The sequence below is a fragment of the Vicugna pacos genome, chromosome 5, assembly GCF_048564905.1.
Source record: "Vicugna pacos chromosome 5, VicPac4, whole genome shotgun sequence".
Classification (NCBI taxonomy): domain Eukaryota; kingdom Metazoa; phylum Chordata; class Mammalia; order Artiodactyla; family Camelidae; genus Vicugna; species Vicugna pacos.
Window position 1 is genome coordinate 33917316 of NC_132991.1, and position 25085 is coordinate 33942400.

Sequence of the window (25085 nt, forward strand, 5' to 3'; positions counted from 1 at the left end):
ATGCCAAATGTGGGGAAAGGGTGGACAGGCTGAAGAGAAGTAGGGTAGTTTCCTAAGGGAGTTTCTTGAGTGAGATAATTAATTTCTATGAAATTTTATTTTGATAAACATTACAATGGACAAGTGTTGGCCCAACTGGACACAGCTAACAAGGACACTGAGAAGTGGTTGTGTCTCAAATTCACATTTTGCATACAGTGTAAAGTAACTACATGAGAGGCTCCTTAGGAAGAAGAGTGTTCTCCTGTCACAAGAACTTCACAATAATTGAGCCCAGAAAATAGGCAGAGTGGGCTCTCCCACGGGGCCTGACCCTGACCCCCAAACAGTGCACCGCAGGAAAATCCACTTAACCCACGTTAAAATGACAAAAGGGGCGTGAATCTTGCTCCTCGATGGTAGATTATTTGCTCTAATCCAAGCTACTGGGCCGTCTAATGGCCTGGAAAGCAAAAAGAAGTCTATTTTAGGTCCTCTAAAAGCTATTAGCTGAAAGTCTACACAATTCTAATGTCTAAGAGATATAGCCAACCTTGTCACATATATGAAAGGCAACTCCATTTTTCTCTCCAAGTGACTCTAAATTTTAATCTTTATTGTCCTCTCCCAGATGTCACAACTCCTTTCTGCCAGATTCCCCATTATTTCAAGAGACAAGAATATTCCCTGAGGCCTCCTTCTGAATATACATCTTTCTGAGATCATGTCTCTGGTTTCCCTGAAGACTGTCACATTGATAAATCTATCTTCTGCCTGGATCCTTGATTTTGAAAATAACTTTATCTCCTTAGCCAGGCACAGCCAACATTTCTCTCTTATACATATTCTTCAGGCAGAAAGTCTTGCTTGATCTGTTCCATTTCTGTGCATAAAAGCATTCATATGCAGAACTTGGCATAACTGTAGATGGAGACAAGCTTTTTTGCAAATAGGCCAGTTACCACACAGGGGTCACAGAAAGACCCTACCTGAGCCTGGTCCAGCATAAAATCAGTTATGTCCTTTCCATGGAAGCCTGGGAAGGTATGGCTTGTGGAGCAATACTCTGACAGATCGTAAGGATTAACTTGCACCAAAAGCTCCCGGTATTAAAAAAAAAAAAAAAAAGGCATCAAAAAGCTTTGCTTTTTTAGAAACATTTAGAGCTTTCAAGCCCACACACACTCAGATAGTACTGATTAATCCTCTCTCTGTTTGTAGGATTTGGAAGAGCTACAAACTATAAAGAGCCACAATATTTTGACTAAGTGATACATTCTTCTCTCTAGGTGTATTTGATAGAAACTTTTGGAATTTCCTCCCTTCAATTAATAAAATGTTATAAATATAAGAACATTTGAGTATATGAAGACTTTACAGGAATACAATCGATTAATATACCTACTTCTTTGGAATGTATAAAGTGTTGAGAGTTTTAAAAATCATCTTTTTGCATAAAGCTTTATAGTTTTCAAGGTACTCCCACATATATTAGCAAGACAGATTCAGTACCAAAAAAATCTTATTATTCAACTCTTATCTAAACAGCATTCATTACTCACTTCCTCCACTTCTCCTGATTATATGAGAGAGGGTATCAGAATTTTTTAATTTAATTAGGATGTATACCCTACCTGTTTCCAAACAAGATTTGAAATGACCTATAATATTAAACCCATGGTAAAACTGCAACATTAAAAATCACAGAGGATACAGACCCAGGTAAAAGGAGATGTCCCTAAGCACCTGCAGCAAACTGTCACAGCTGGGCCATGACCTTGCCTCACACAGGAGTCAGCATTTGCTCACCAGGTGGGAATGCAGAACCTCTGGGCCTGTGTAACAGTATGTTTCCAGACCTGTCTTGCCGGTAGGGTCCCGGGATTAATTATGCTGCTGCATTTCTCAGAAAGTGGCTGGTAAACCAATTGTATGGGAATCGTCAATGGTGCTTATTTTTTAAATGCAGCTTCCTGGACCTGACCTAGGATGGCTGGTGGTAGGGTTCTGGGGATGATATTTTCATATACCCACCAGGTGCTATTTTTGCTCTTTAAAGCTTGGCAATCCTGCTTTGCTGGGATTGGTGCCTGTTGCACAGGAACTATAGAAAACCCAGCACCAAAAAGGTAGAAAACTGCTCAGTGATCAGTCTCTTGGACACTGCTGTATGCCTTCCTGTTTTTGCCTGGGCTTGTCACACTTTCAAGTGCTCTGCCCACTGCTCACTTGATGTTTTACTTTGGAGGGCCCCATATGCCTAGCTCAGAGCCTCTTTTTATGATCATAGGCCACCCAGGAAATCATTTTTAAAAGATTATGGACAGCACATCCTCAGAATTCTCTGTATTTGACTTTGCTTCCAAAGCTGCCAGTATTAACAGGATGATCAGATAGAAACACTACCTCCACACCTAGCTCCTCAGTCTTCTACTCAAGACATCAACGTTTCTGGACACTTTTCTTCAAACTCAGCATCCTATCCAGAACAAGTGTAGAGTGTCTGGTGGATGCATGAGGCTAGGACCTCACTTCTGAATTTTGGGAGCATTCACAGCGCAGGCAGAACACAGATAGGGCACAGCGGGTCTGCTCACAGGAGATTCCATAGCAGCTGGTAGGGACTCACAATGATCTTTTCATGGGACTTAGCCGTATGATATCCCCCCTCTGCTGGAGTGCTTAAGAACCCTAGTCAAGTGCCAGAGCTGCCTCAGACCAGCTGGAGGGAGCCAAACACTACACTTTTAGGACCTTTGCAAGCTAGTTGTTAAACATAACTGTTAATAAACATTACATTACATGAACTGAAGGCGAAATAGACTATATTTAAAAACAAAGATAACAAATGCTCAAAACTCATCATTTTTTAATTGCTATTATCTAGGCTCGTGAGGTTATTTACATCTAGTGTATCTGTATGGTAGAAATGTTATAAAATGGTGTGCAATGGCGTAATTCTTCCCAATTCTGTCCAGTGACATCAAGTTGGTCGTTTGAAATAAGCCATGGGGGGAGGATCTACACCCTAGAAATCAACAAGTGCAACAAATCAGGGCTTACTCCCATCTTCTCCTCCCACCCCCAGCCATTTGTTAAATATTTACCAGTACTTCATTGCTCTGAACTCAGTTAGTATTAAGATGGAAAAACACAAAAGTACAGTATAGTTACGTGACATTTCCCAGCTTGACTATTTCCTCCAATCTGCTTTCCTTTCAATGTGGTCTAACATCTCCCAAGTCAAGGTCTTTGGAAGCAGAACCTCTGTCAGATAACTGATCTGAATAATGTGCAGTCTGAGTTGTTACTTTACTTATTGGCTCTCCTCTCTAAGATGAAGTCAGAAATTCTACAGAGATTTTATATCTAAAAATTTTCCTGCTTTAAATCCCTGCTCTTTTACCTGCATTGTCTCTTAGACCTTGCCCTGCACATGTGTGTCTGCATCAGCGTTTGTGTGTGCGTATCTGTATACACTATGTAACAGCTGCATAGTTCCTTCTGACTGGCTAATTTTAACTTAACATAACTACAATTTAAGCCCAGCTTTGTATCTACTAAAACACTAGGAAGGGAGATCATTTAATGTCTTAAAATCAATACTTGGATTCTTAAGAGGGAATTTAGGAGGAGGTCAGCAAACGTTATTAAAGGATCAGGAAACTAACTCAGGAAAATCTAAGGAAAGTAAGACTCCTTATATGGCGATGATAAGGCTAATGGGAAACTGAAAGTGATATTAGAGAGTGATTGGGAATTTCATACAGAGGAGTCATTGTTCTCTGTTTCCACTCAGGGTAAGTCAAGAAGGATTCAACTTACAGTGCTTTATAGAGAAAACTTTACAAGAATTCAGTAAGAGAAAATTATCTTAAGGTTGCTTTCACCTAAGGTTGTTTTTAATCAGCCATTTTAATCAATGATCCCACGGAAGCTTAAATTGAAGGTAGAGTCTTATTACTAAAAAGTCACCCAGAAATGCACTCAATGGAAGATGGGATGTCTGGATTTTCCCCCCAAGTAGATACAGGCTTTAGCTTTCTAAATATTTTTCAGAGTTCTAAGCTTAACTGAAGATCATATTTACTAAGGCTAACCCAAATAGATAGGGATGTATAATTAAAGGACAAGGACATAAGTACCTAAGACATGCAATATCGAACCAGACCAAAGAAACATTATGTCTGAAACTCAGTTTCTGATCATGTCAATGAGGTCCTTTTGTGGGAAGGCAAGTGAGGGGCTCAAATCAAAAACTTCCCTTAATAATCCACTAAGTCCATTTGTGTGTCTAATTACATTTTGAACTAATTTATATATTAATATGTGCAACCTCATAAGGTAATTACTTTTCTAATTTTCACTACCACTCTCATGGTAGATATAGTTTCTATATGAGGTTCTTCTAGTATCCTGGAATTTTTAAAATCTTTATGCATGCATTAAAATCCTTTTGGAAACGGAATAAACCACCAAATGTATTCATTAATTGTTTAATACAATTAATTATAATTAATCAAGTGAGTAAAACAGAATTTACATGACTCAGATCCTACCAGATTTAAGTTTTCCAAGGTCTTAGATTGGCCTCTACTTATCCTTTCCCCACAAACTTTCCCCAACCCGCTGCAAATTTCATGCTTCAATGGTTCTAAATCATTTTCAGTTCCTGAAAATTGCCATGGAGATGTGGCAGGTAACACTTCTTATTTCTGGGATGTTTTCTTTCCACCACTTCCTGATTCCGCCTTTCACCCTCTGCCTGGTTTAGGTGCTGCTCCCAGACGTTCCCATCTATGGGTGCTGGCCCTCACGAAGAATATCCGAGTTCCCCATTAGACTGTCAGGTCCTTGAAAACAGGGACTGTGTCTTTTTTGTTCACCCCTCTATGCCAAGATGGTAGGCATTCAATAATAATGGTTAAATTTATAAAATAAGTAGTTCAATGGGTTTAAAATAATACCCCCACTGTGTTCATACACTAGAGGTTCAGTCCATCAACTCTGGCCTCTACAAGAATGGCACAACTTCATGGCCATTATAGTTATCGTTGTCTGAATCCCACTAGGCATCATGCAGTCCCTCAAATGCAAATTTATGATGATCTTATACATGCCTGTTCATGCTTTTGCATTCTTTCCTAGTGGTGCCTGGGATTTCATTGGACTTTTTGGCTGATATCTTCAAGCAACACATGTAGCGGCCTCAAGATCTTTTTTACAGGTTGGAAAGAACCATTCAGAACTATCATCCTGTAAGTGCGGTTTGTAGGATGGAAGCAGCAGAAATGGTGAACTGAGTTTAAATTTATCTTGTTTGATTCTCTGTGTTACTGAGCGCACAAAGTTTAGCCCTTTGTTCAGCAGAACTAAAAAGCCACTGTAAAGTTCAAGAACATCTCCTCCCCCAAGGAACAGAAGCAGGAGAAACTTTCATCGTGATGAGGGAAATCAAACAAATCTTGATTTTGAAACAGCTTTGTCCTCACAAAATGACTTCTTAAGGGAGGAAACCAAAACTAGAGTGGAAAAATACAGGCAGGGACTATCAGACTAGTAAAGATTACTCAAATGTAAAGAAGTCTGCTCTAAAGTTGTGTGTAGGCTTTATGGGGAGAATAGAAGAGGGTCATGTAGCAAGGTATGAATTTTTAAAAATATCTTGGTCTAGAAGGGATCCTACTTAGCTTTACTAGTTTGCTCTAAGGTATATGATACCTTAAGCTTAGAAAATAACTTTCTTGTAAATGGTTTAAATAAAGAAATATGTTGATATTAAGACAAGTTTTCCGTATATATGTTATTTTAAATTATTTTCTAGACTAGATCTTAGATGCTTCTAGATGATATTTTCTGAAATAAATCAAGATTTTTAACTCTAAGTTCTTTCTGTCATAGGAAAATTGCAGGTGAGTAAGGACTATCATTTTATAATTATTAGTAAAAACATAGTTATCTGCTTAGGTTGTTATTCAGAACAAGTACTTTTTTTTGTCATTTGGGAAGAAAAGGGTCAAATGATACAACCTCCAGCTTGTGACTGAAGACAATTAAAGACTGGCATTTAAAGTATAAACATTTCTTCTCTGTCTCTCCCTCTCTTCATAAATTTGCTTTCTTAATGATTTTAATCAAAAGCTCAGAGAAAACTAGAATTGATTTTTCTGTCACAAGGCTTTGAATAGCAGCCCAAGAAGGTTGAGACACTCTCAAACTAGTCATTCTACTAGTGGCTATAAATCATTCTGATGGAGGGAGAAGGAAAATGAAAAGATTCTACACTTTGGTCCAAAAAATTAGCTGCACAAGACAGGGGTGGGGAGACAGGGGTTAGTGGTACCATGTAGAAAAAAGATGGCCTTTATCCAGGTTCACACATTGAAAATGGTTTTCATGTCTCACAGTTTATTTTAGTCTGAACAGTCCCATCACTTTTTTTCCCAGGACACTGACTTTTTTGAAGCACTTAAAGAAGTTGTTTTGTAGAATGTCTCTCTTTTTGGATTTGTTTCATTATTTCCTCTTGGTATCTAATTATTTCTTTTTATTCTTCTTCCCCCTGAATTTCCCGTAAGTTAGGTCTCAAACAGGGTTCGACGAACTACAACTCAAAGGCTAAAGCCCATCCTTGGCTTGTTTTTTAAATAAAGTTTTATTGGCACACAACCCATTGTTTGTATATTGTCTATGGCTGCTTTCTCCTTTATATAAGAACAGAGTCGAGTAGCTGTGACAGAGACCATATGGCCTAAATTAATTACAAAACCTAAAATAATTACAATCTATCTCTTTCTAAAAAATGTTTGTCAATTCTTAGGCTAGAAAACTGGTTAGATTGAGGCAAAATACTTTTGGCACAAAAGTGACATATTTCCTATTCATCATCTCACGAGGCACATCATCAGGCTACCCAGCTACTTAGTGATGCTAAGTTAGTTCATTTGGTTAAGTTGGTGATGGCCAGATTGCCTCATTGCAAAGGTACATTTTTTTTCCCCTCTTTTCATTTAGTAAGTAATTCATGGAGTGATATTTTGGCTTTATGTAAATCTATTACTCAAAAATCTTCCATCTAAACGTTTTACTGTCCGTTGATGATCATTGCCTGAAATAATCATTACATTAGGGATTGAAAAAGGTCACTTTCTAAATCTATTATGTTGTCAACATTTATCAGCTGACACAATAAAACAGCCTAAGCTCACCTTATAATTTCAAATCAGCCATTTTTTTTTTCAGTTAGCCCTGGTTCCTTTAGGTGAAAATAGTATCGAGGAATCAATATCTAAATTGATTTAGATACTAGACTGTATGATTTAGTACACAGAATGCATGACCTATAGGCCTGAATTTTTATTATCTGGCCCTTTACAGGAAAAGTTTACTAATACCAGGTCTAGTGGGATGACAGAAGGAAGGGGCACTACACATTTAAATGGTAGTAGGTATGCTCATTGCTACTAAAGTGTCATTGTTTCTAGTGACACTTTCAGTGACCCTTTCCAGAGGGAGAAAGGTTTATTTAAAAAAGAAAAAAATCACAAGTTCTTATTGATATTGTCATTTTACATTTAAAATTATAGTGTCTTAAAAATGTTATTCAATCTTTTTCATACACTGAGTCCTAGTCCTGTTAACACTAAAATGTTCATTTATAAGTTTTATCCTACCACAAAAAAAAGGTAAAATATTTCAAGGTCACAATACCAATATTACCACTAATCTTAGACCCACTGAGTGACGTTTAGGATTTCTTTCTAGCACTTTTTCACTTAGAATACATCCAAATAAGGATGTACAGAGTATTATTTTCAAAAATCACTTGAAATAATTTTTTTTCTTCATGTGACTATAATTACCTCAGTTGGGGAGGCTATAAAAATTCTTATGACAATTAGGAAAAGTTGAATATGGACTGGATGCTAGATGATATAATGGAATTATTGTTCATTTTCTTAGTTATTATAATTGTCTTTGTTCTTAGCAAATTCACACTAGAGTATCTAGTGGTGAGGTGTCATGATGTCTGCAACCTTCTTTTAAATAGTATGGTAAAACACAGTGGGTATGTGTCTGTGTGTGTGTGTGTGTGTGTGTGTGTGTGTGTGTGTGTTTAGAGAGAGAGAGAGAGATTACAAATGAGAAAGCAAAATACTAAAAATCCATAAATCTAGGTAGAAATTTTTTGTACCATTCCTGAAACTCTTTAAGCTTAGAATTTTACTGAAATTAGGGTGGGAAGGGATAGACTGGGATTTTAAAATTGTAGAATAGATAAACGAGATTACACTGTATAGCACAGGGAAATATACACAAAATGTTATAACTCACAGAGAAAAAAATGTGACAATGAGTGTGTATATGTCCATGAATGACTGAAAAATTGTGCTGAACACTGGAATTTGACACAACATTGTAAAATGATTATAAATCAATAAAAAATGTTAAAAAAAAGAATTTTACTGAAATTAAAAGTTAAAGGAAAAAGTGGAGAAAAAAGAGAAAGATGATTATTAGTTCTAAATGGATTTTAAAAAATGAATCATTTACACATGCACCAATATTCTGCCACCTTGGGCAAAATTAATTAACGTGTATATCTTGGGGAAGAAGCTTTTAATTCTGCTCTGCTCTTGGAGGAGGGTCAGACCATACCCAGAGCTCTATGTGCTTTACTGTGAAAGGGAATAGACAAAAAGGAATGCAATGAGAGGAGAGACTGTCAAGTTTTCTTAGCTTTCTTTCATTCTAGTTTGGTCTATCTAGAGGCTGGTTAAGGGTGGAAATCAAGTATATATGAATATTTTGCTTTTTTAAGCAACAGCCTTAATGCCCTTTCCTTCCACCATCCCATTAGACCTGGGGTTAGCAAACATTTTCTGTAAAGGGCCAGATAAATATTTTAGGTCTACAGGTCATATGGTCAATGTATATGTCATATTGTCACTGTCACCATGTCATCGTGGGCCATAGAGTTTCTGTATGTGTTAAAACTTAGGTGTCACTGTGGCACACAAAAGCAGTCATAGACAAATGACTGGACGTGGTGTGTTCCAGTAAAACTTTGTTTATGGACACAGAAATTTAAATTTCATGTGGTTTCCACACAACATGATGTCTTCTTTTTTTTCAACCACTTAAACATGTAAAACAAACGTCTTAGCTTGTAGGCGATGCAAAACGTAGACATAAGGCTAGATATGGCTCAACTCAGAGGGAAAAGGGGAAACTTACAATTGTACCTTTGTGTCCGCTGCCTTTTAGCCACCCTCCTCAGCTTTCGTGAAGGAAAGGGGCTCCTTTGGATGATGTGACAGGTCAAAAGCACATCAATGCTCTTAAGCCACAAAGCCAGCCATTGGAGTCTCCTCCCAGATCTTAAGACTAAATAAGTCCAAGAACTGTTCTAAATAGGAAGGCTTGTTTCAAATTTGTAATCAGTGTAGTTGGGAGGAGTCATAATGTAAGTAATCATAACTAGAACCTTGAACTATCAGCCCAGGATCTAGAGAGAGAGTCTCACTTGCTTCTTTTGCAAGTGAAGCTGCCCCACTGTCTTTGTACTCTGGGGCTCTTGTCTTGACAGATCCATGTCATACTAATACCTCTGTGTAATCAAACTAGTTTGCTTCCAGATATGAACTTGTCTTATTTAAACAAATGTATATTAGATACTGATACAAATAACTTCTTAAGTAATAACCTTTGTTTACAATAATTTATATCCTTTTATTATTATGACCCTTCCATAGTGACCCTGAACCGTGATGTGTGGTGAATCATGCTGGTGGGCTCCTTTGACCAGTGAGGGTTTTCCCCTAAGCCTTCCTCTACCATAAATGACAATGAGTGGAAAGCATACCCCTTCCAAAAACAGCTTATAAAAGGAAGGACTTACAGGGATGGGAATGAATATGTGGGAAAAGACAAACATAACTATCTTTAATGTTTAAATGATTGTCAAGGGAAAGAAGGTTCAGACTTGTTCCACATGGTCTCAAGCAATAGAAGGAGGATGAATGTGTGGAAGCTGGTGGGACAGATCTGGGTTTGACTAAAAATAAAGAAATAGAGGAAAAGAAAAAAAAATCCCAATATCTGTCCAAAGATGAAATAGTCTGCCCTGGAATATAGCAAGTTTAATATCAGGAAATACAAACATGACTAAGATATATGACCACTTGGTGGAGAGGTAGTAGAAGAGATTTTAAAATTAAAATCATTGAACTAGAATACTTTTAAGACTTAGGACCTTTAATACCTTAGGCTTGACAATTTTGAGATGGCATTCTTTGTTTAGGGAAAAAAAAGACAAGCATAAATAACCAAAAGAATGAAGCCATTCCTTATTTCTCTAGTTTAATTACAACAAGGACAAGCATGGCTCATTCTCCTGCAATGAATCAAATCCCCATTATTTGCATAGTATTTGTTTATTCTAGTTATATTCGTTCTTTCACTTAAATGAATATTTATTGAGATGAAGTTACCCTCAATGTGCCAAATATGAGGCTACTTTGGTGAAGAGACACAGATTTCACTCTCATAAAATCAATAATTTTCCAGAAAAGATGAAAAATGTAACAAGTAATTACAAAAAAAAAGATGTTGAGATTGTGCAGATATAGGACACAGTGATGGTCTATAAACATGATTACAAATTCATTGATACTCCTTCTATTTTGGTAGGAGTTTGGGTCCCTAAATTCCCTTGATGGGTCTTTGTGATTTCCAGGACTGGGTCATGAAAGGTCATAAGCCTTCTGCCTTGTTTGATGGGAGATGAGCTTCAGGAGCCTGGAGGTACTGTGCAGGAAGTCCAGCTCCCCTGAGCCCACTGCGCTTTGAAGAAGTCAAGTCTCATGGAGAAAATATGCAGAGCTCCAGTTGACAGTTCCCAGCTACTCCTAGCTTTCTAGATATCCCAGAACTAGAAGTCTGAAAGAAGTCACCAGATTATTCCATCCCCAGTCATTCAAGTCACTCTCATCCATTCACATCTTCTCAGCTGAGACTAGAGACATCATGGAACAGAGACCAGCCATCCTCTCTGGGTCCTGTCCGAATTCCTGAGCCAATGGATCCACACATATAATAATTATATTGCTGTTGTTTCATGCCAATCAGTTACAGGGTGGTTTGTAGTAGTTCACTGCAAAAGGCACCGTGAGAAGATTTATCAAGACCTAAGCCTGTCCAAGGATCAGAGAAGATCTCTCTGAGGAAGTCACATCTGAGCAAAGACAGGAAGAAGAAGAAGGAGTTAGCCACAAGAATATTCTGGGTAAAAGAAACAGTCTGAAGAGCCAGTGGAGGTGACAAAAGCCCTGAGCCCGCAGGAATTGACAGAGTGTAACAGTCTGCAGAGGAGTGGGAACTGCAAGCATCAGGTGGGAGATAAGAGATGAAGCAGAGTCTGACATGGCTTGTCTCACAAGCAACATTAAAGCGTCTGAACTTGATCAGAGGTGTGAAAGTCAACCACCGAAGGCTTTTCAGTACCAGAATGGCCTGACTGGATGTATTTGCAAAGCAGGTGAGACTGAAGCAGTGAGAAGCTGTAGCCTTAACTCAGGTGTGAGGTAGTAGTAGGCTGCTCAGGATAGCAAGGGGGATCCATATTTAAAAGGGGAATTCATGAAACTTACTAAGCCCTTGGCGGTGGGGGTGGGGAGTGAGAGAGGGAGGAGTCACCTGGGTTTCTGATTGGGCAGTGGGGTGAGTGGGGTGAGTCATTTACGAAATGGAAACACGGGAGGAAGAACAGGCGGGCAGGGTGATGAATAGCTCCATCTGGGGCATGGGGAATTAGAAGTGCCAGAGAAACAACCGTGTGCAAAGCCAGGAGACAGCTGGCTAAACATTACTGATAAGGAGGAGGATATGGCGAGGAACTACAATACTGAGTGTGTATTTTAATATGAGGTTTTTTAGATGTTATTTCCATTCATTATGCTAACAGCCACGTGGGAGTGTTCTGAGAGGTAAGTAACCTGCCTAAGGTCACAGACACAGGAAGTGGTAAGGTAGGGATTTCAACACAGATCCTCTTACTCCATGTTCAAAGTGAAAGACACATGGTACACTTCCAATGGAAAAAAATCACAATGCCAGGCGATACTCTTTGGATTGTGAAGGCAGCAAAATCGGCCTTTGGAAATGCTTCTCCAGTCAGGTTAGTGGGTGACTTGAAAAGCTCGCAGTTTTGAACAGGGGCCAGAACAAAAGAAACTATCCAGCTAGTCTAAGCCACAGTGAAGACAGCAATGCTACTTGGCCCTATGACACTGGGGATTCACTGGTGCACTGGTGTATTATGGATGGCCAGGATGTTCTTAACAGCCTGCCAGAAACATTTATAAGTTTTCCTCTAGTAGAGACCCTCAGGGTTTGGCAGCGCACACATGCTTTCTTTGCAAGTTATGCTTTTTCTCTAAAGAAACAGCTCTTGGCTTGCAATTGGACCCTCGTCATTATTAAGATAACTATGATCTGTTAAGCAGGTACAATGTAATAGGCACTGAAGTTAAGTGCTTCTATGTTTTAACTCATTTATTCCTCTCAACAACCAGGTATTATTTTTTAAATCTCCATTTTATAAATGAGAGTTGGTATCAATTGGACTTTTGACTTTAAGACATCAGATGACAATGAGCTGTAGGCTACCCAAATATCTTTCAACAAACTCTTTTTACCACAGAATTTGACAAGAAATGATTTCTGTTGTTTGCAAACTAGAACTCTAGTTAATACCGGGGGGCTAGGCTAGATGCTTTCCAAGATTCCTCCCAGCTCTAAAATTATATGACTCTATAAAACTCATATTAAAATATATAAAGTAAGAAAACCCAGATTGTAAACATGCTCCTTTCACTAACAAAACAATTAGTTTAATATCACCTGATAGCTCTGTGTGTGTGTACACATACATTTCTTTGTAGGTGTAGTTCCAAAGGGTAAACACCGAGTGCTTGAAGCTATATTGTATCCACCATGATGGCAGCATTTTGTGAAAGCTGCCACTACATTTCTTTCAACCTGTGGCTTTATATTTCTATCACTTCTATCCATAGCTGCTAAATTTCTATCTATCCAGCCCTGCAGCTTTATAAAATCTTCTTTAAAGTTTATGCCTAAAAGCTATTTCATTACCTGAAAGTACTGAATAAAGCTCCCTAGCAAAGGGGTTGGTGAAAAAGACATCAATACCAGACAGAGTGGTGCTCCACTTCATTCCCAAATACTATGTGGGGCACTGGAGGACACAGCGTCCCTGTGCTGCAGAAGAGGGACAGTAAACCATCTACCTCTCTGTATTAGTGTAAATGTTGAATGGGAGAAAGGTAATGCAGTTTCAAAACAACTCAATGCCCGAAGAGAAGCTTTCAAATATCTGTGGACTGAGATAAAAGTCTGTATTCCTGGGGAAGAGAGCATGAGATAACTTAATCTTGAAAATACCGTAGCACCTAGCTGTTCTGTTTGGAGTTACAGCCTCTGCGATCATTTCACTGACACATACATATGAAAGAAAAAAAATCACAGTGGGCACTAAAGGGTGCAGTCATGCTCATTTTGCATAAAAATACATCATAAAGGGTTTCAGAATATTGTCTGTTCTCTACCAAACATACCTGCTGACATTTCATTTTATGTCCTAAACAACTATATGCAACAGACAGACCAATTTGGCATCTAGTAGAAATCCAGTAGCTTTTTAATGAGCAAAGATTTTTAAAATCAAAGCTGTAAACATTAAAGTAAAAGCAGCCCCAAATACTATGCAAAAGGCACTCTCCTGTTGCCTGTGGTCTGGAAAGGGCCACAGATCTGAAGCTGGACTCGTGTAACTTGGGAGATGAATTGCCATCCAAGACCTCTAGAATGACCCCAGCTGTGCCATCCCTGTCCAGCTGGTGCTCCATCTGCCCACTGGGACAGGTTTCCTTGTTCATTTTCACATTAAAATGACTCTACATTGCTTTATCCATAAATTTCTTAGTCTGTCTCAATCATGCTCGCTCAGCTAAGATCCATTCAAGGACTGCTACAATTATGTGCAAATAATCTGTGCATCAATGCCCCAGTATATGAAAATACAGACACACATGTCATAGTCAGTTATGCTAAACCGATGAACAGGTTCTACATGTTACTATTTTTCTTTAGACAAAATTACCTCTATAGGTTGGAAGATAGCATGTTGGCTATCAATGAGGTCTCTTTCAGTCTTTTAAATTAACTCTAATTTGTGAAACTTAAAGCATCATTTAAAACACAAAATAGATAGTCTTACTAAGATCTATATTTGCTTGCTGTCTCACGGTGCTCATTGGTTGACATAATTTGGCACAACCACTTGGAATGGCGATTGGGTTGACAGAGATTTAATGAACAAGAGCATTACATTAATTTGGGGGAATCTTGTGTTGAGAAGCAAAAACAACAAATGTTTGTAAAATTTCTGTTGAAGTCACTTTACTAAACATATTCTTTAGAAATCTCAGATTAGACTCTAGACCCACTTTAAATGCTCTTAATGTCTTCTAATACAACATGCTGAGTTTTGCATATTATTAAGACAAGACATGGAAAATAGAGAGAAACAGCTGGTTATAAGACTCTGAAAATGCAATAACTGTCAATTCCCCACTATTGGCAAGACCCCAAAACACACACTAGATTAAGAAAGCCAATCTAGTGTTAGGAAGGCAGCTGGATCTAGTTTCTTCCTTCCAAACAGTCACCGCCATCTTAAACTTCAGATATTTGTTTTATGACATAGGAAAACTCTCTTCTTTTGGAAACAATAACTAAAAACTAGGGTTTGTTACTGTTAAATATGTTTGTGAGCAAACACACACACATACACACACATACACACACACACACTCTCCTGCTTGGAGAGAAACATGCAAGATTTTTGCTTGCAGAGGATGCCTAGAATCAATCAACTCCTCCGTGAATATAAAGTTTCACCTACATGACTTCCCTGAACTATTGGGAAAAGGGAAATAAGGAGCACATCAACAAAAAGTGGAATCTTCTCAAGAACCCAGTAGATGATTCGAGGCCCATACTTGAGAAAGTATGGAAGGACCACAAGGACACTGGTTCTCAAATGCTGCTGCACTTCTGAATCCCTGCGGATTTTCAAAAACTGCTGGGGCAGAAATCTCATTGCCAGAGATTCTGATATAATTGGTCTGGGGCTTGCTCTGGACATCAGGACTTTCGAATGCTTCCCAGGTGATTCTATGGCAGCCAAGAATGGAAATCCCGCTCTAGTGTTCCATTAGCATCAGCAAAGGAAGTGCTCAGAGTCCATATCTTCCACTTGTTGGCTGTGCCCAGCTTCAGTTTTCTAGCTATAAAATTATATGCAGAAGAATGGCTTAGCCAAGTTCATCTGCTTTTAGAAATCTGTAAAGTCACTTCCTAGAGGATATAGTTTAAAACATTTTAATACATTAAAATTATTACAAAGGAGGTAAATGGAAAAGGCAGGCTATTTGTTAAATTAGAAGAAATAGCAATGACTATAAGTGAAAGCCCACAATTATATCCATCCTTGTAGAAACAATAATTGGCAAATACAGAAGGAGAGCATGTGTTAGCTGCAAGACAACTGAACTTCAGAAAAGTTAGGCACTGAACATTTGAATAAGGATTTGCAAAATGTCCTAACGACACGGTGAGAAAAAGGCCCCCATGCATGGAAGGGTGATCTAATTTCTGTTTGTTTACTCTGCAACTTTCAGTGGTAATAGAAAGTAATGACATTTAAAAAGACCAAAAAAAAAAAAAATGAGCTATGACCATTACAAGTCCTTACTTTCTACTCCTCCCTGTATGTATCTAACATAAAAGATACTCAGTAAATTATGGAAAACAGTACAAAGATTCCTCAAAAAACTAAAAATAGACTTACCATATGATCCAGCAATCCCACTCCTGGGCATATATCCAGAGGGGGCTCAAATTCAAAAAGATACATGCACCCAAATGTTCACAGCAACGCTATCTACAATAGCCAAGATATGGAAGCAACCTAAAAATCCATCAACAGATGACTGGATAAAGAAGTTGTGATATATTTATACAATGAAATACTACTCAGCCATAAAAAAGAATAAAATAATGCCATTTCAGTAACATGGATGGATCTGGAGATTGTCATTCTAAGTGAAGTAAGCCAGAAAGAGAAAGAAAAATACCGTATGATATCACTCATATGTGAAATCTTAAAAAAAAAAAAAGAAGAAGAAGAAGAAGAAGAAGAAGAAGAAAGAAGACACAAATGAACTTACCTACAAAACAGAAACAGACTCATAGACATAGTAAAGAAACTTATGGTTACTAGCGGGAAATGGGGTGAGAATAAATTGGGAGTTCAAGATTTGCAAATACTAACTACCATATATAAAATAGATAAAAAATGAATTTCTATATAGCACAAGGAACTATATTCAATATCTTGTTGTAATCTATAATGAAAAAGAATATGAAAACAAATATATGTTATGTATATGCATGACTAGGACATCGTGCTGTACACCAGAGGTTGACACACTGTAACTGACTGTACTTCAATTAAAAAAAAATGATGAGGACAAAATACAGCTTGTAATAGATTGAGAGGGGAAATATAATTAATACATGAAATGAATTGCTGTATCTCTTTATTAGGTTGAACTGTATGAAATTGCCAATACTTAACCATTTTTGACCCAGGAAAATGGAATTATCTTATTGCTCAACTGAATATATGTGCTAATTTATGAGTATAGTTTTCAAGAAGAAACTTAATCTTAGAATTAAAAAATAGAAAAAGGAAATAAACAACAGAAGTTTTCAAACCCCCAAGGCTATGTGGATTTAACAGAGTTGGAAATTGCTTCAAGCCTTCTTATTCTGATATGAGAAAAATGCGCCTACAGTTAAAAGAAACATGAGATTTGTGAATTGTATTTCAGTAGTAGAGAAAAAGCTTTTAACCAATCAACCACATTTTTGTGTCAGGATGGTTACAAAAGAACATCACTTCTGGTTCTTGTCAGAAGCAAAAGCTACCAGCATTTGTTACATGTTGAATTCTGTCTCTCTAAATCACAAAATGAGGACTTTGCTTTTACCTACAATATCATCCAAAATCTTCTGAGAATTATTTTCTGATATATTATCTGGATATTTTAATGGCCTTCCTCACTGATGTCCCACTGCATGCAAGGATTGGATGGATTCATAATTATCTGAATCTACAACCTTTCACATGGGTCAAATATGCAGATCATAGACCTTTAAAAGTTGATAGTTCACTTAGCCCTCAGAAGTTATCCAGTTCAGTTTCACAAAGGACAAAACAGAGCCTTGGAGAGGTAAATCAATGACATACACTTACTGAAAGATTTCATGCTGAAGCCCTGGTCTCCTGGTTCCTAGTCCTTAGTACACTTTTCACTGTGTTATAATATGCCTTTTCTCCCTGTTATGTAATGCAGGCCAATCTGATTTTCCTTTTCCTCTTTTCATCTGGAGTTCTGAGTCAGCTAATCTTGCTAACTACTGGGACAAGAAGCAAAAGGCTGAAATGGCTCTGTAATCAAAGAAACTCCCTGACTATGAGGGGAGATTCTATTAGAAGCATGTCTCCTACATGCTCGGACTTCACATCTGTTCCTTTTTTCCACCCCCTTTAATTCCTGAGGCTCTCTTTTGTTTCCCCAGCATAGTTTCAGACTGTCCAACTAGCCTTTTGACCCCGACCTGTGCCTTGCCTTTAGTTTTTAGCTGCACGTGGGTTTCTGTCCCTGACCTGTGGCCTGGCCTGCCTTCTGGTATCCTCTTATATCTTGGTCTGTGCTTGTTTAACTGGTTTCTCATTGGTTGTTTCACCTTTTAGCCTTGAGCCATACCTTTGCTATATTTTTTCTTCATAGCAGATTAAACTCAATTTTAAGTCCTGAGATACCTGGAAAATCATGTGAATTTCATCCAGAAAATCCTTGGGAATTGCTTGGCATCTGTGTGGAACCCCAGATTCACTCTGCAGGCTTGGTGACTGGAGTTTGAAATAACTCCCATGGGTCACAAAAGAAGCTTCCTAGTTATAAGTGAATCTTGCTGTATAAAATGGTTATGTCACCCTAAGTTATGTAAAAGTCAAAAATGCGATTTTGATTAGTTTAGTAGACTTCATTTTTCAGAGAAGTTTTAGGTTCACAGCGAAACTGAGCAGAAAGTACAAAGAATTCTGGGCAATTTTTTTACATTGGCTAACTGTAAAGAAAACTTATTGTGATTTATGTTATGAAATAAAAGATCTATTTTTAATTTATCTCCTGTGGAAAATCTACTCAGGAGCTAGCTAAACTAGATAACTATGCCAGTTACCAATTTATTGACTCTCAGCTCCAAATCCATCCTTCACTGTCTGCTCTTTGAAAATAGAGACGGACCCTGTAACTATTTCTGCTTTGCAGCTGGCACAGTGATTAGCCATGTCAGAAAAGGGTGCTGGAGAGATGCTGAAGACATAAGGGGCTTTGCTTCCTAGTTCCAATGTTTATTCCTTCTTACTCCTGCTTCATGGATACCAGTAGCATGTGTGGAGGACACCCAGTGGTGCTTGTGCCCATGGAGTTCACTGGCACCACATGGTTAGCTTCCCATCAAATTCCAGAGGTAATCCCATGGTCAGATTTCCACTGAGTCTTGCAAGCATGAGCATCGCAATGGCTGACTTGTAGCTTTGGCCTCCTGCACCCACGTAGGGCATTTCCTGCTTGTCCAGTGAGTGCGCACAAGTCCTGGCTGAGCCCATCCAGGAACTTCCCCACCTTGGAGCAGGCCACAACCACACCTTCTACAGGGAGATCTGAATCCCAACCATGGAGAATGGGACCCCACTTCCAAATTTGTGTCTTCCACGAGAATCCTCCTTCAGCCAGCCCTGTTCTTTAAAGTTCTCTCTATCCCTTTATATGACATAACTTTTTGGTTAGAATTAATATTCTTCATCTTAAACTTTCCCTATTCAAACTGCTATGTTGTTTCCGTCTCCTCACTGACCCTGATTGGTACAATAACCTTGGGAAAAATAACTTTAATTTTTGGTGCATGCATTCATAAAATGGAGAAACCTGGTAAGCTGATCTCAAATGCCCTTTCCAGCATTAAAATCACATTGTGCTAGGGAACTCAGGGTTTTTCCTATATCGAGTCGATCTGAAGTATACTAGAATGAATGCCATATCGCACAGTATTATTGGGTATTGTCTTCCTCAGCCTCAGTCATAATAAATGGGTCTCCCATCTTATCTGAATAATGGTTTCCTCCTTCTAGGTCAAAATACTGAGTCACAGCAGCAGCCAATATTATTTTATGCACACAGTGGGCAATCAAATACTATGAAATCCTCTGTGAGGGTTCTAACTAGGAAGCTGTCTAAGGAACAAAATGGAAAACCAGAGATTCCTGTATGAATACGAGAGTCTGAAATACACTACAAATATCAGTTTATCCATTAGTGAATATAAATATTATAAGGACATATTAAGTATAGATATTGTTTGTCCTAATACATTACAGAAAACTCCATTCACCTAACGCATTACAGAAGACCTTCATTACCACACAATTTCAATTTTTTCTTTTACCTTTCTCTGTCTTTTACTGACTGTTCTGCCATTAATTTCTTCAGTTCTTCCAGACGCCAAAGATCTCTCATTTCCATTTCTTGCCATTTCTTTTCTTTCTCAGCCCAGTATTTTCTTATCTATTGTATAAATGTTACATAAAATTTAAATTAACAATAGATATGCAAAAGCAAGGAACCAAGTTATGACATTATCCATTGGTTCATATAGCAAAGATTCAATTTGAATGGCACTCCCATCATTTTTGTCTCTTAGATCTGCTTACAATATATCGTCAAGAGAAAAAATAAAGTAAAACACAAAAGTACATATCCTGAGAAACTGCATGGTTTAACAGTTTCTGAAGTGGACGTATAACTTGTGCTGAGACCTAAGGTTTTCATCTATGGCTAAAATAATCGACTTTCAGGGAACCACAATAAAAGCATGTATTGTCTCTAAAGTATATGATCTACCTGTTACTCAAAAATATTTTTATCCTCTTATGGTAATGTAGTCTTTAACAAATATAGCATTAAACCTATTTTTACTTTAAAAGCATGGGTTTATTTATGCTAATGGACAGCAGGATGTTGAAAGCTTTATGCATCTGGGGAAGTGGCAGGAGATAGGTGGGAGGAAGGAGGAAAAGAAAAAATTAGCAGGGTTGTGATAAATAGTAGTTCTGACTTATGTGGTAAAATGAAGGACAAATTTATCAAGCTTGAAAAGGTGAAAGCATTATTCTCACTAGGCATGTTTTCCTTCCCTTCTCTCGGAATGGAGACAGAATGAGAAAATCTGAAGCACACATAAGCTATTTTCAGGGGGCTGAAACCATTATTCAGGGTTCACCTCATCATGAGGCAGCTGAAATTCATGTATAATTGACAGAGGACCATTCAACTACTCTGATCTGCCATGTTGTGTCTGGGTCAAGAACTGGATCTTGCTGATAAAAAACAATACCTCAGTGGTGAATGGTGGTGAGTGACCACCAGCAGAGGGGCTGCAGCAGAGGATGGGTTAGCCTCACCCCAAGGTGGCATTTTCCCTTTTGATAATGAATAAGAAGAGCTAAGTGGTTTCCAAACTTGCCCAGCAATATGGTCTCTGCCCACTGGGGGAACCAAGAGAGGCATCCCAAGCACCAGGGCCACAGCCACAGCAACCCTGCCGTGGGGCCTGCCACACCAACGGCCACAGTAGTGACATCCATTCAACGCTAAGTAAATAACTGGATGAGTCCACAGGAGTGATTCCACTCCAGAGACGGCTGAGACCTACATTTAGAGAGAACAGAGATGGAACCAGAAAGGTAGCAGCACCAAAGATGGAAAGTGAGAGAGATGGTAAGAGAGGGAAAAGAGGAAACACTGACTGATATTTCAGAGTCCTGACTGATAAATGCCAGGGCATTCTATTAGTGCCAGGTACGGAAATGTTAACAGTCATTGCATCATCTCCCTCCAGGTTAGTTAGTAAGTGATCTTTATTTTATTCTTTATACTTCTCTGTGTTACTTTGCTTTTTGCAATGAATATACATTTCTTTCATAATCCGAGAAAATAAAGCTACTTCAAAACTAAAGTTTGAGAAAGAACAGATATTGGATGAAAAAGCATTTTTCTCTGGATTCCGAAAGACCAGTAATGTTGCTCACTCCCAGCACTGACCTTGACCTTGGAGGGAAGTCAGTGGTCTTTTTGCCAACAATCCCTTGTTTACAAACAGACCAACCCCAGGTTGCTGGTATCATCAGATCACTGACACCATTTGGTGCAGTGTTCTGTGCTGGCCCTAGAAGTATGTCATCCCTGAGGCTTTTTGGCATCTCAGGACCAATTATTTCCATTTTTGATTCTGATATCCTTGGCCATTGCTGTAGCATAAAAATCAAGCGCGCTCTCTCTCTCTCTCTCCCCCCCCCCATTGTTCTGACTGAAATTCTCCTTAGTGAAGGATGCTTTTCTTCTGATGCCCCATGTGCCAGGAGGCTGGGGAATGGTTTGGGCATTTTCCTCCTTGTTAATGGCTACTTTAAGACCATGATGCGATCCCTCTCATGTATAATGCCTTTTTCCTTTGATGTTTACATCATCTAGCCTATATCACCCTCTGCCTGTCCTTATCACTGGCATGTGTGGACTTCCAGGTCACTCTCAAATAGTCATCAAGAATTCAGATATGGGGGTAAGGGGGTGGGAAAGGATAAACTGGGAGTTTGAGATTTGAAGATACTACTATATATAAAACAGATAAACAACAGTTTCTGTATAGCACAGGGAACTATATTCAATATCTTGTAATAATCTATAATGAAAAAGAATATGAAAACGAATATATGGTTATGACTGAAACACTATGCTGTACACCAGAAGTTGACACAACATTGTAAACTGACTATACTTCAATTTAAAAAAAAAAGAATTCAAATATGTGAGTCACAGCCACACAAGACCTGTCCAGAACAACTTCCACCTTCCTAGGTGACTTCAGTCTGAAGCCCCACAACCTGCTAACCTCCCAGTCCCATGACTCCCTCCATTCCAATGAACCACCTCCACCTCCACTCCCAGGATTCTACTATCACAGAGAACGGTTCCAGCTCTGAAAGCTTCAATTATAGCCATCAAGCTTATGACCAGAACCTACGGTCCCTTCCCCATCATCCTCTGTGTTCTGGTCACATAATTTTATTCATCTAGTGTAGTCTTCACCACAAGGCTTTGCTAATTAGTATACTAGTTCCTCTCTCCCACTAGACTGTAGAAACTGTGATTTATTTATCTCGGCACTTCCAACAGCAACTAAAGTGTCTAGAACATAGAATACACCTAATAAACATGCGATTGATGAAAGAATTATATGAACATAGAATACACCTAATAAACATGTGATTGATGAAAGAATTATATGACTGTAGAAACTGGTACCAAACTGATGGTTTCAGCTGAATCTTTATTGACAATCAGCTTTCCTTTTATGAATTCTTGGTCGGTGCCTCTCCATTGCTCATGGTGTTATTCCTAAACCTGTTCACTATGTTAAGCTCCACATTTGTCTCTAGCTCTTCATTTTAGCAGAGGAAATGGAGCCCCTAAAAGATACCTTCCTTGATGTCCTGCTCGTGAGAGGAAGAGGTGTCCTTCATCCTGTCCAAGACTTATCCCTCACCTGGGCTCCAGATCCTATTCCCCAATTCCATCTCCATAATCTTACTCCATCTTCTACCCTTCTTTCCCCTGTCCTTTAAACCTCTTGGTCTTTGCTGCTTCCTTCTCCTCACATGAAAATCTACACAAATCTCAGTCATCAAGAAAAATTTTTAAGAACTTTCTTTAGACCCCCAAGACTGTAATACCACACCCATCAGTGTTCCCTTTCAGTCAAGAATACTTACTGTCCTCCAATTTCCTATTTTACTCCTCACCCATGACACTCCTACCTCTGCCCACACTCCAATTCACTACTCTCACCAGTGACTTCCAAATGATCAAATCAAGTCTTCCTTTCCAATCCTTATTTTATGTGATGTCTCTGTGTATTTGATTCTATCTACCCTTATCTATAGTCTTCAGACACTACTGACTTTGGCATTCATTTGTTCAACAAATATTTATGAAGCATCTGCTTCAAGCCAGATATTCTGCTATGTGCTTGGATATGGTGCTTAACGAGAAATAAGGTCTCTACCTCATGGAGCTGGGGGTTTCTAGAAAGAGAGAGAGAGAGAGAGATGATAAACAAGGAAGTAAAAGAACAGAATATTACCTGTGAAATTCTATGAAGGAAATAAGTATGGTGATGATTAAGAAAAATTGAGGTAGAACTATTAGATGGCATATTTTTAAATGACATGTGAATTACACTTTGAAACATGCGAGTGAGACAACCATGGGAAGAGATGAGGGAGACAACTGCGGGGTCTGTGAGCTTCAGGTGCAATAGCACTGAGTGGGGAAGACCTTGCACGTGTTCAGAGTTGGGGCCAGGCCAGTGCAGCTGGAGCAGGTGGTGTGAGTTAGGCCTGGAGGCGTGTTTGGCAAGCTAGATGAGGGCTAGATGATTAGGCAAGGATTTAGTTCTAGAACGAGGAAAAGGCACTGATGAGTTTAAAGCAAGGAGTGATATGATGTGACTTACATTTTAAAAATACAGCTCAGGCTACTGAGTGAAGAGTGGATGGTATAGGAGCAAAGGAGAAACAGGGAGACCAAATAGAATAAGGTAAAAATGATCACCTGGATTCAGGAAATTAAGTAAAGTATTCAGATCTGAGATGTGCTTTCAAGCGAAGTCAGCGTGCTCAGTCAAGGATTAGATATGGAGATTGAAGGAAAAAGAAGTCAAGGGTGATTCCTAGGTTTTCACTAGAGCGACTGGTGGGATGATGCGACTAACAACTGAGATGGAAAATTCAAAGCATAACTGGTTTGGAAAAGACAGGAGTTCAGTGTTGAACATTAAACAGTTGAAATGACTGTAAGACATTTAAGTAGAGATTCCAAGTAAACATCTGGAGGTACAGATGGGTGGCTCAATGGAGAATTCAGGGCTGGAGGTCTAAATTAAGGAGCTATTCACTTAAAATGGTCTTTGATGCCACAGGACTGGAGGAGATCTGTAGAGTGAAAACATAAGTCAAAGAGAGAAGGTGGTCGTGCACTTTCATGCTTATCTGCCTTTTGCAGTTTTCTCAATTAGCCTAACTGCATTTTCCTCCTCCACCTGTTGATTTTACTCTACCATTAAGACCAGAACAAATGGCATCTCCTTGAATATTCCCCTGAACCCTCTAGGAAAACTGTTAACTCCATCTTTGGTACACCAGGGGTCCTTAATTCAGGCTTATTACCCTCTCTTCTTTGTTCTGCCTTGTACTCCTTGGTTCATCTGTGGGAAGGTCTGCCACTGGATTGTTACTGATACATTTGGGCATTTCTGTCTGGCATGCTCTGCCCTGCCTTGTTGCCTGCTAAAGCCCTCCTGTCCATCATTTAAGACCCAATTTTAGCATTGCTTTCTCAGCCTTCCTCCTTCTCCCTCTCCTCCAGACATAGTGTACCTTCTAAGGCACTATTTTGTATTCCTAGCTTAGCATTTTCCATATTGATCTGCACTATTCATCTTTGTATTCCTGGTATATTGTATCAGGTCTGACACATAACAGGACTTAGGTGATCATCATTGGGTGAGTGGAAGTATCTTTTGGTCTCTGGTCCAAGAATAACAAAGTTGTGGATGGGAACCAGGCCAGCAGTTTTATTTGCAGAATGGTAAAGTCTGAACTAAACACTTCCCTAAGGACAGGTCCATTCACTCTCCATCAATTAATAAGAGCAGGAAGTGTGTGTCATGAAATATTGGCTTGGCAAGCCTCAAACTAAAGTTAAGTTTAAGGGTATTTAACTAGACCTTTGGAACATCTGTTGAGACACAGATTTTAAACACACTGCTTTTAG

General features: G+C 38.7%; 1 protein-coding gene across 8 annotated transcripts in view; it reads right to left on the reverse strand.

The window, feature by feature from the left end:
• Positions 1–25085, reverse strand: part of CCDC148 (coiled-coil domain containing 148) — a 306973-nt gene that overhangs the window by 130586 nt on the left and 151302 nt on the right. For 7 of the 8 annotated variants that reach the window (XM_072961001.1, XM_072961002.1, XM_072961003.1 and 4 more), the window contains one exon: positions 19642–19760. In XM_072961001.1, the coding sequence (XP_072817102.1) occupies positions 19642–19760 (119 nt within the window). Of the gene's footprint in view, positions 1–2891; positions 3008–19641; positions 19761–25085 lie in introns of those variants that run through there. The other variant, XM_072961004.1, reaches the window with a different exon arrangement.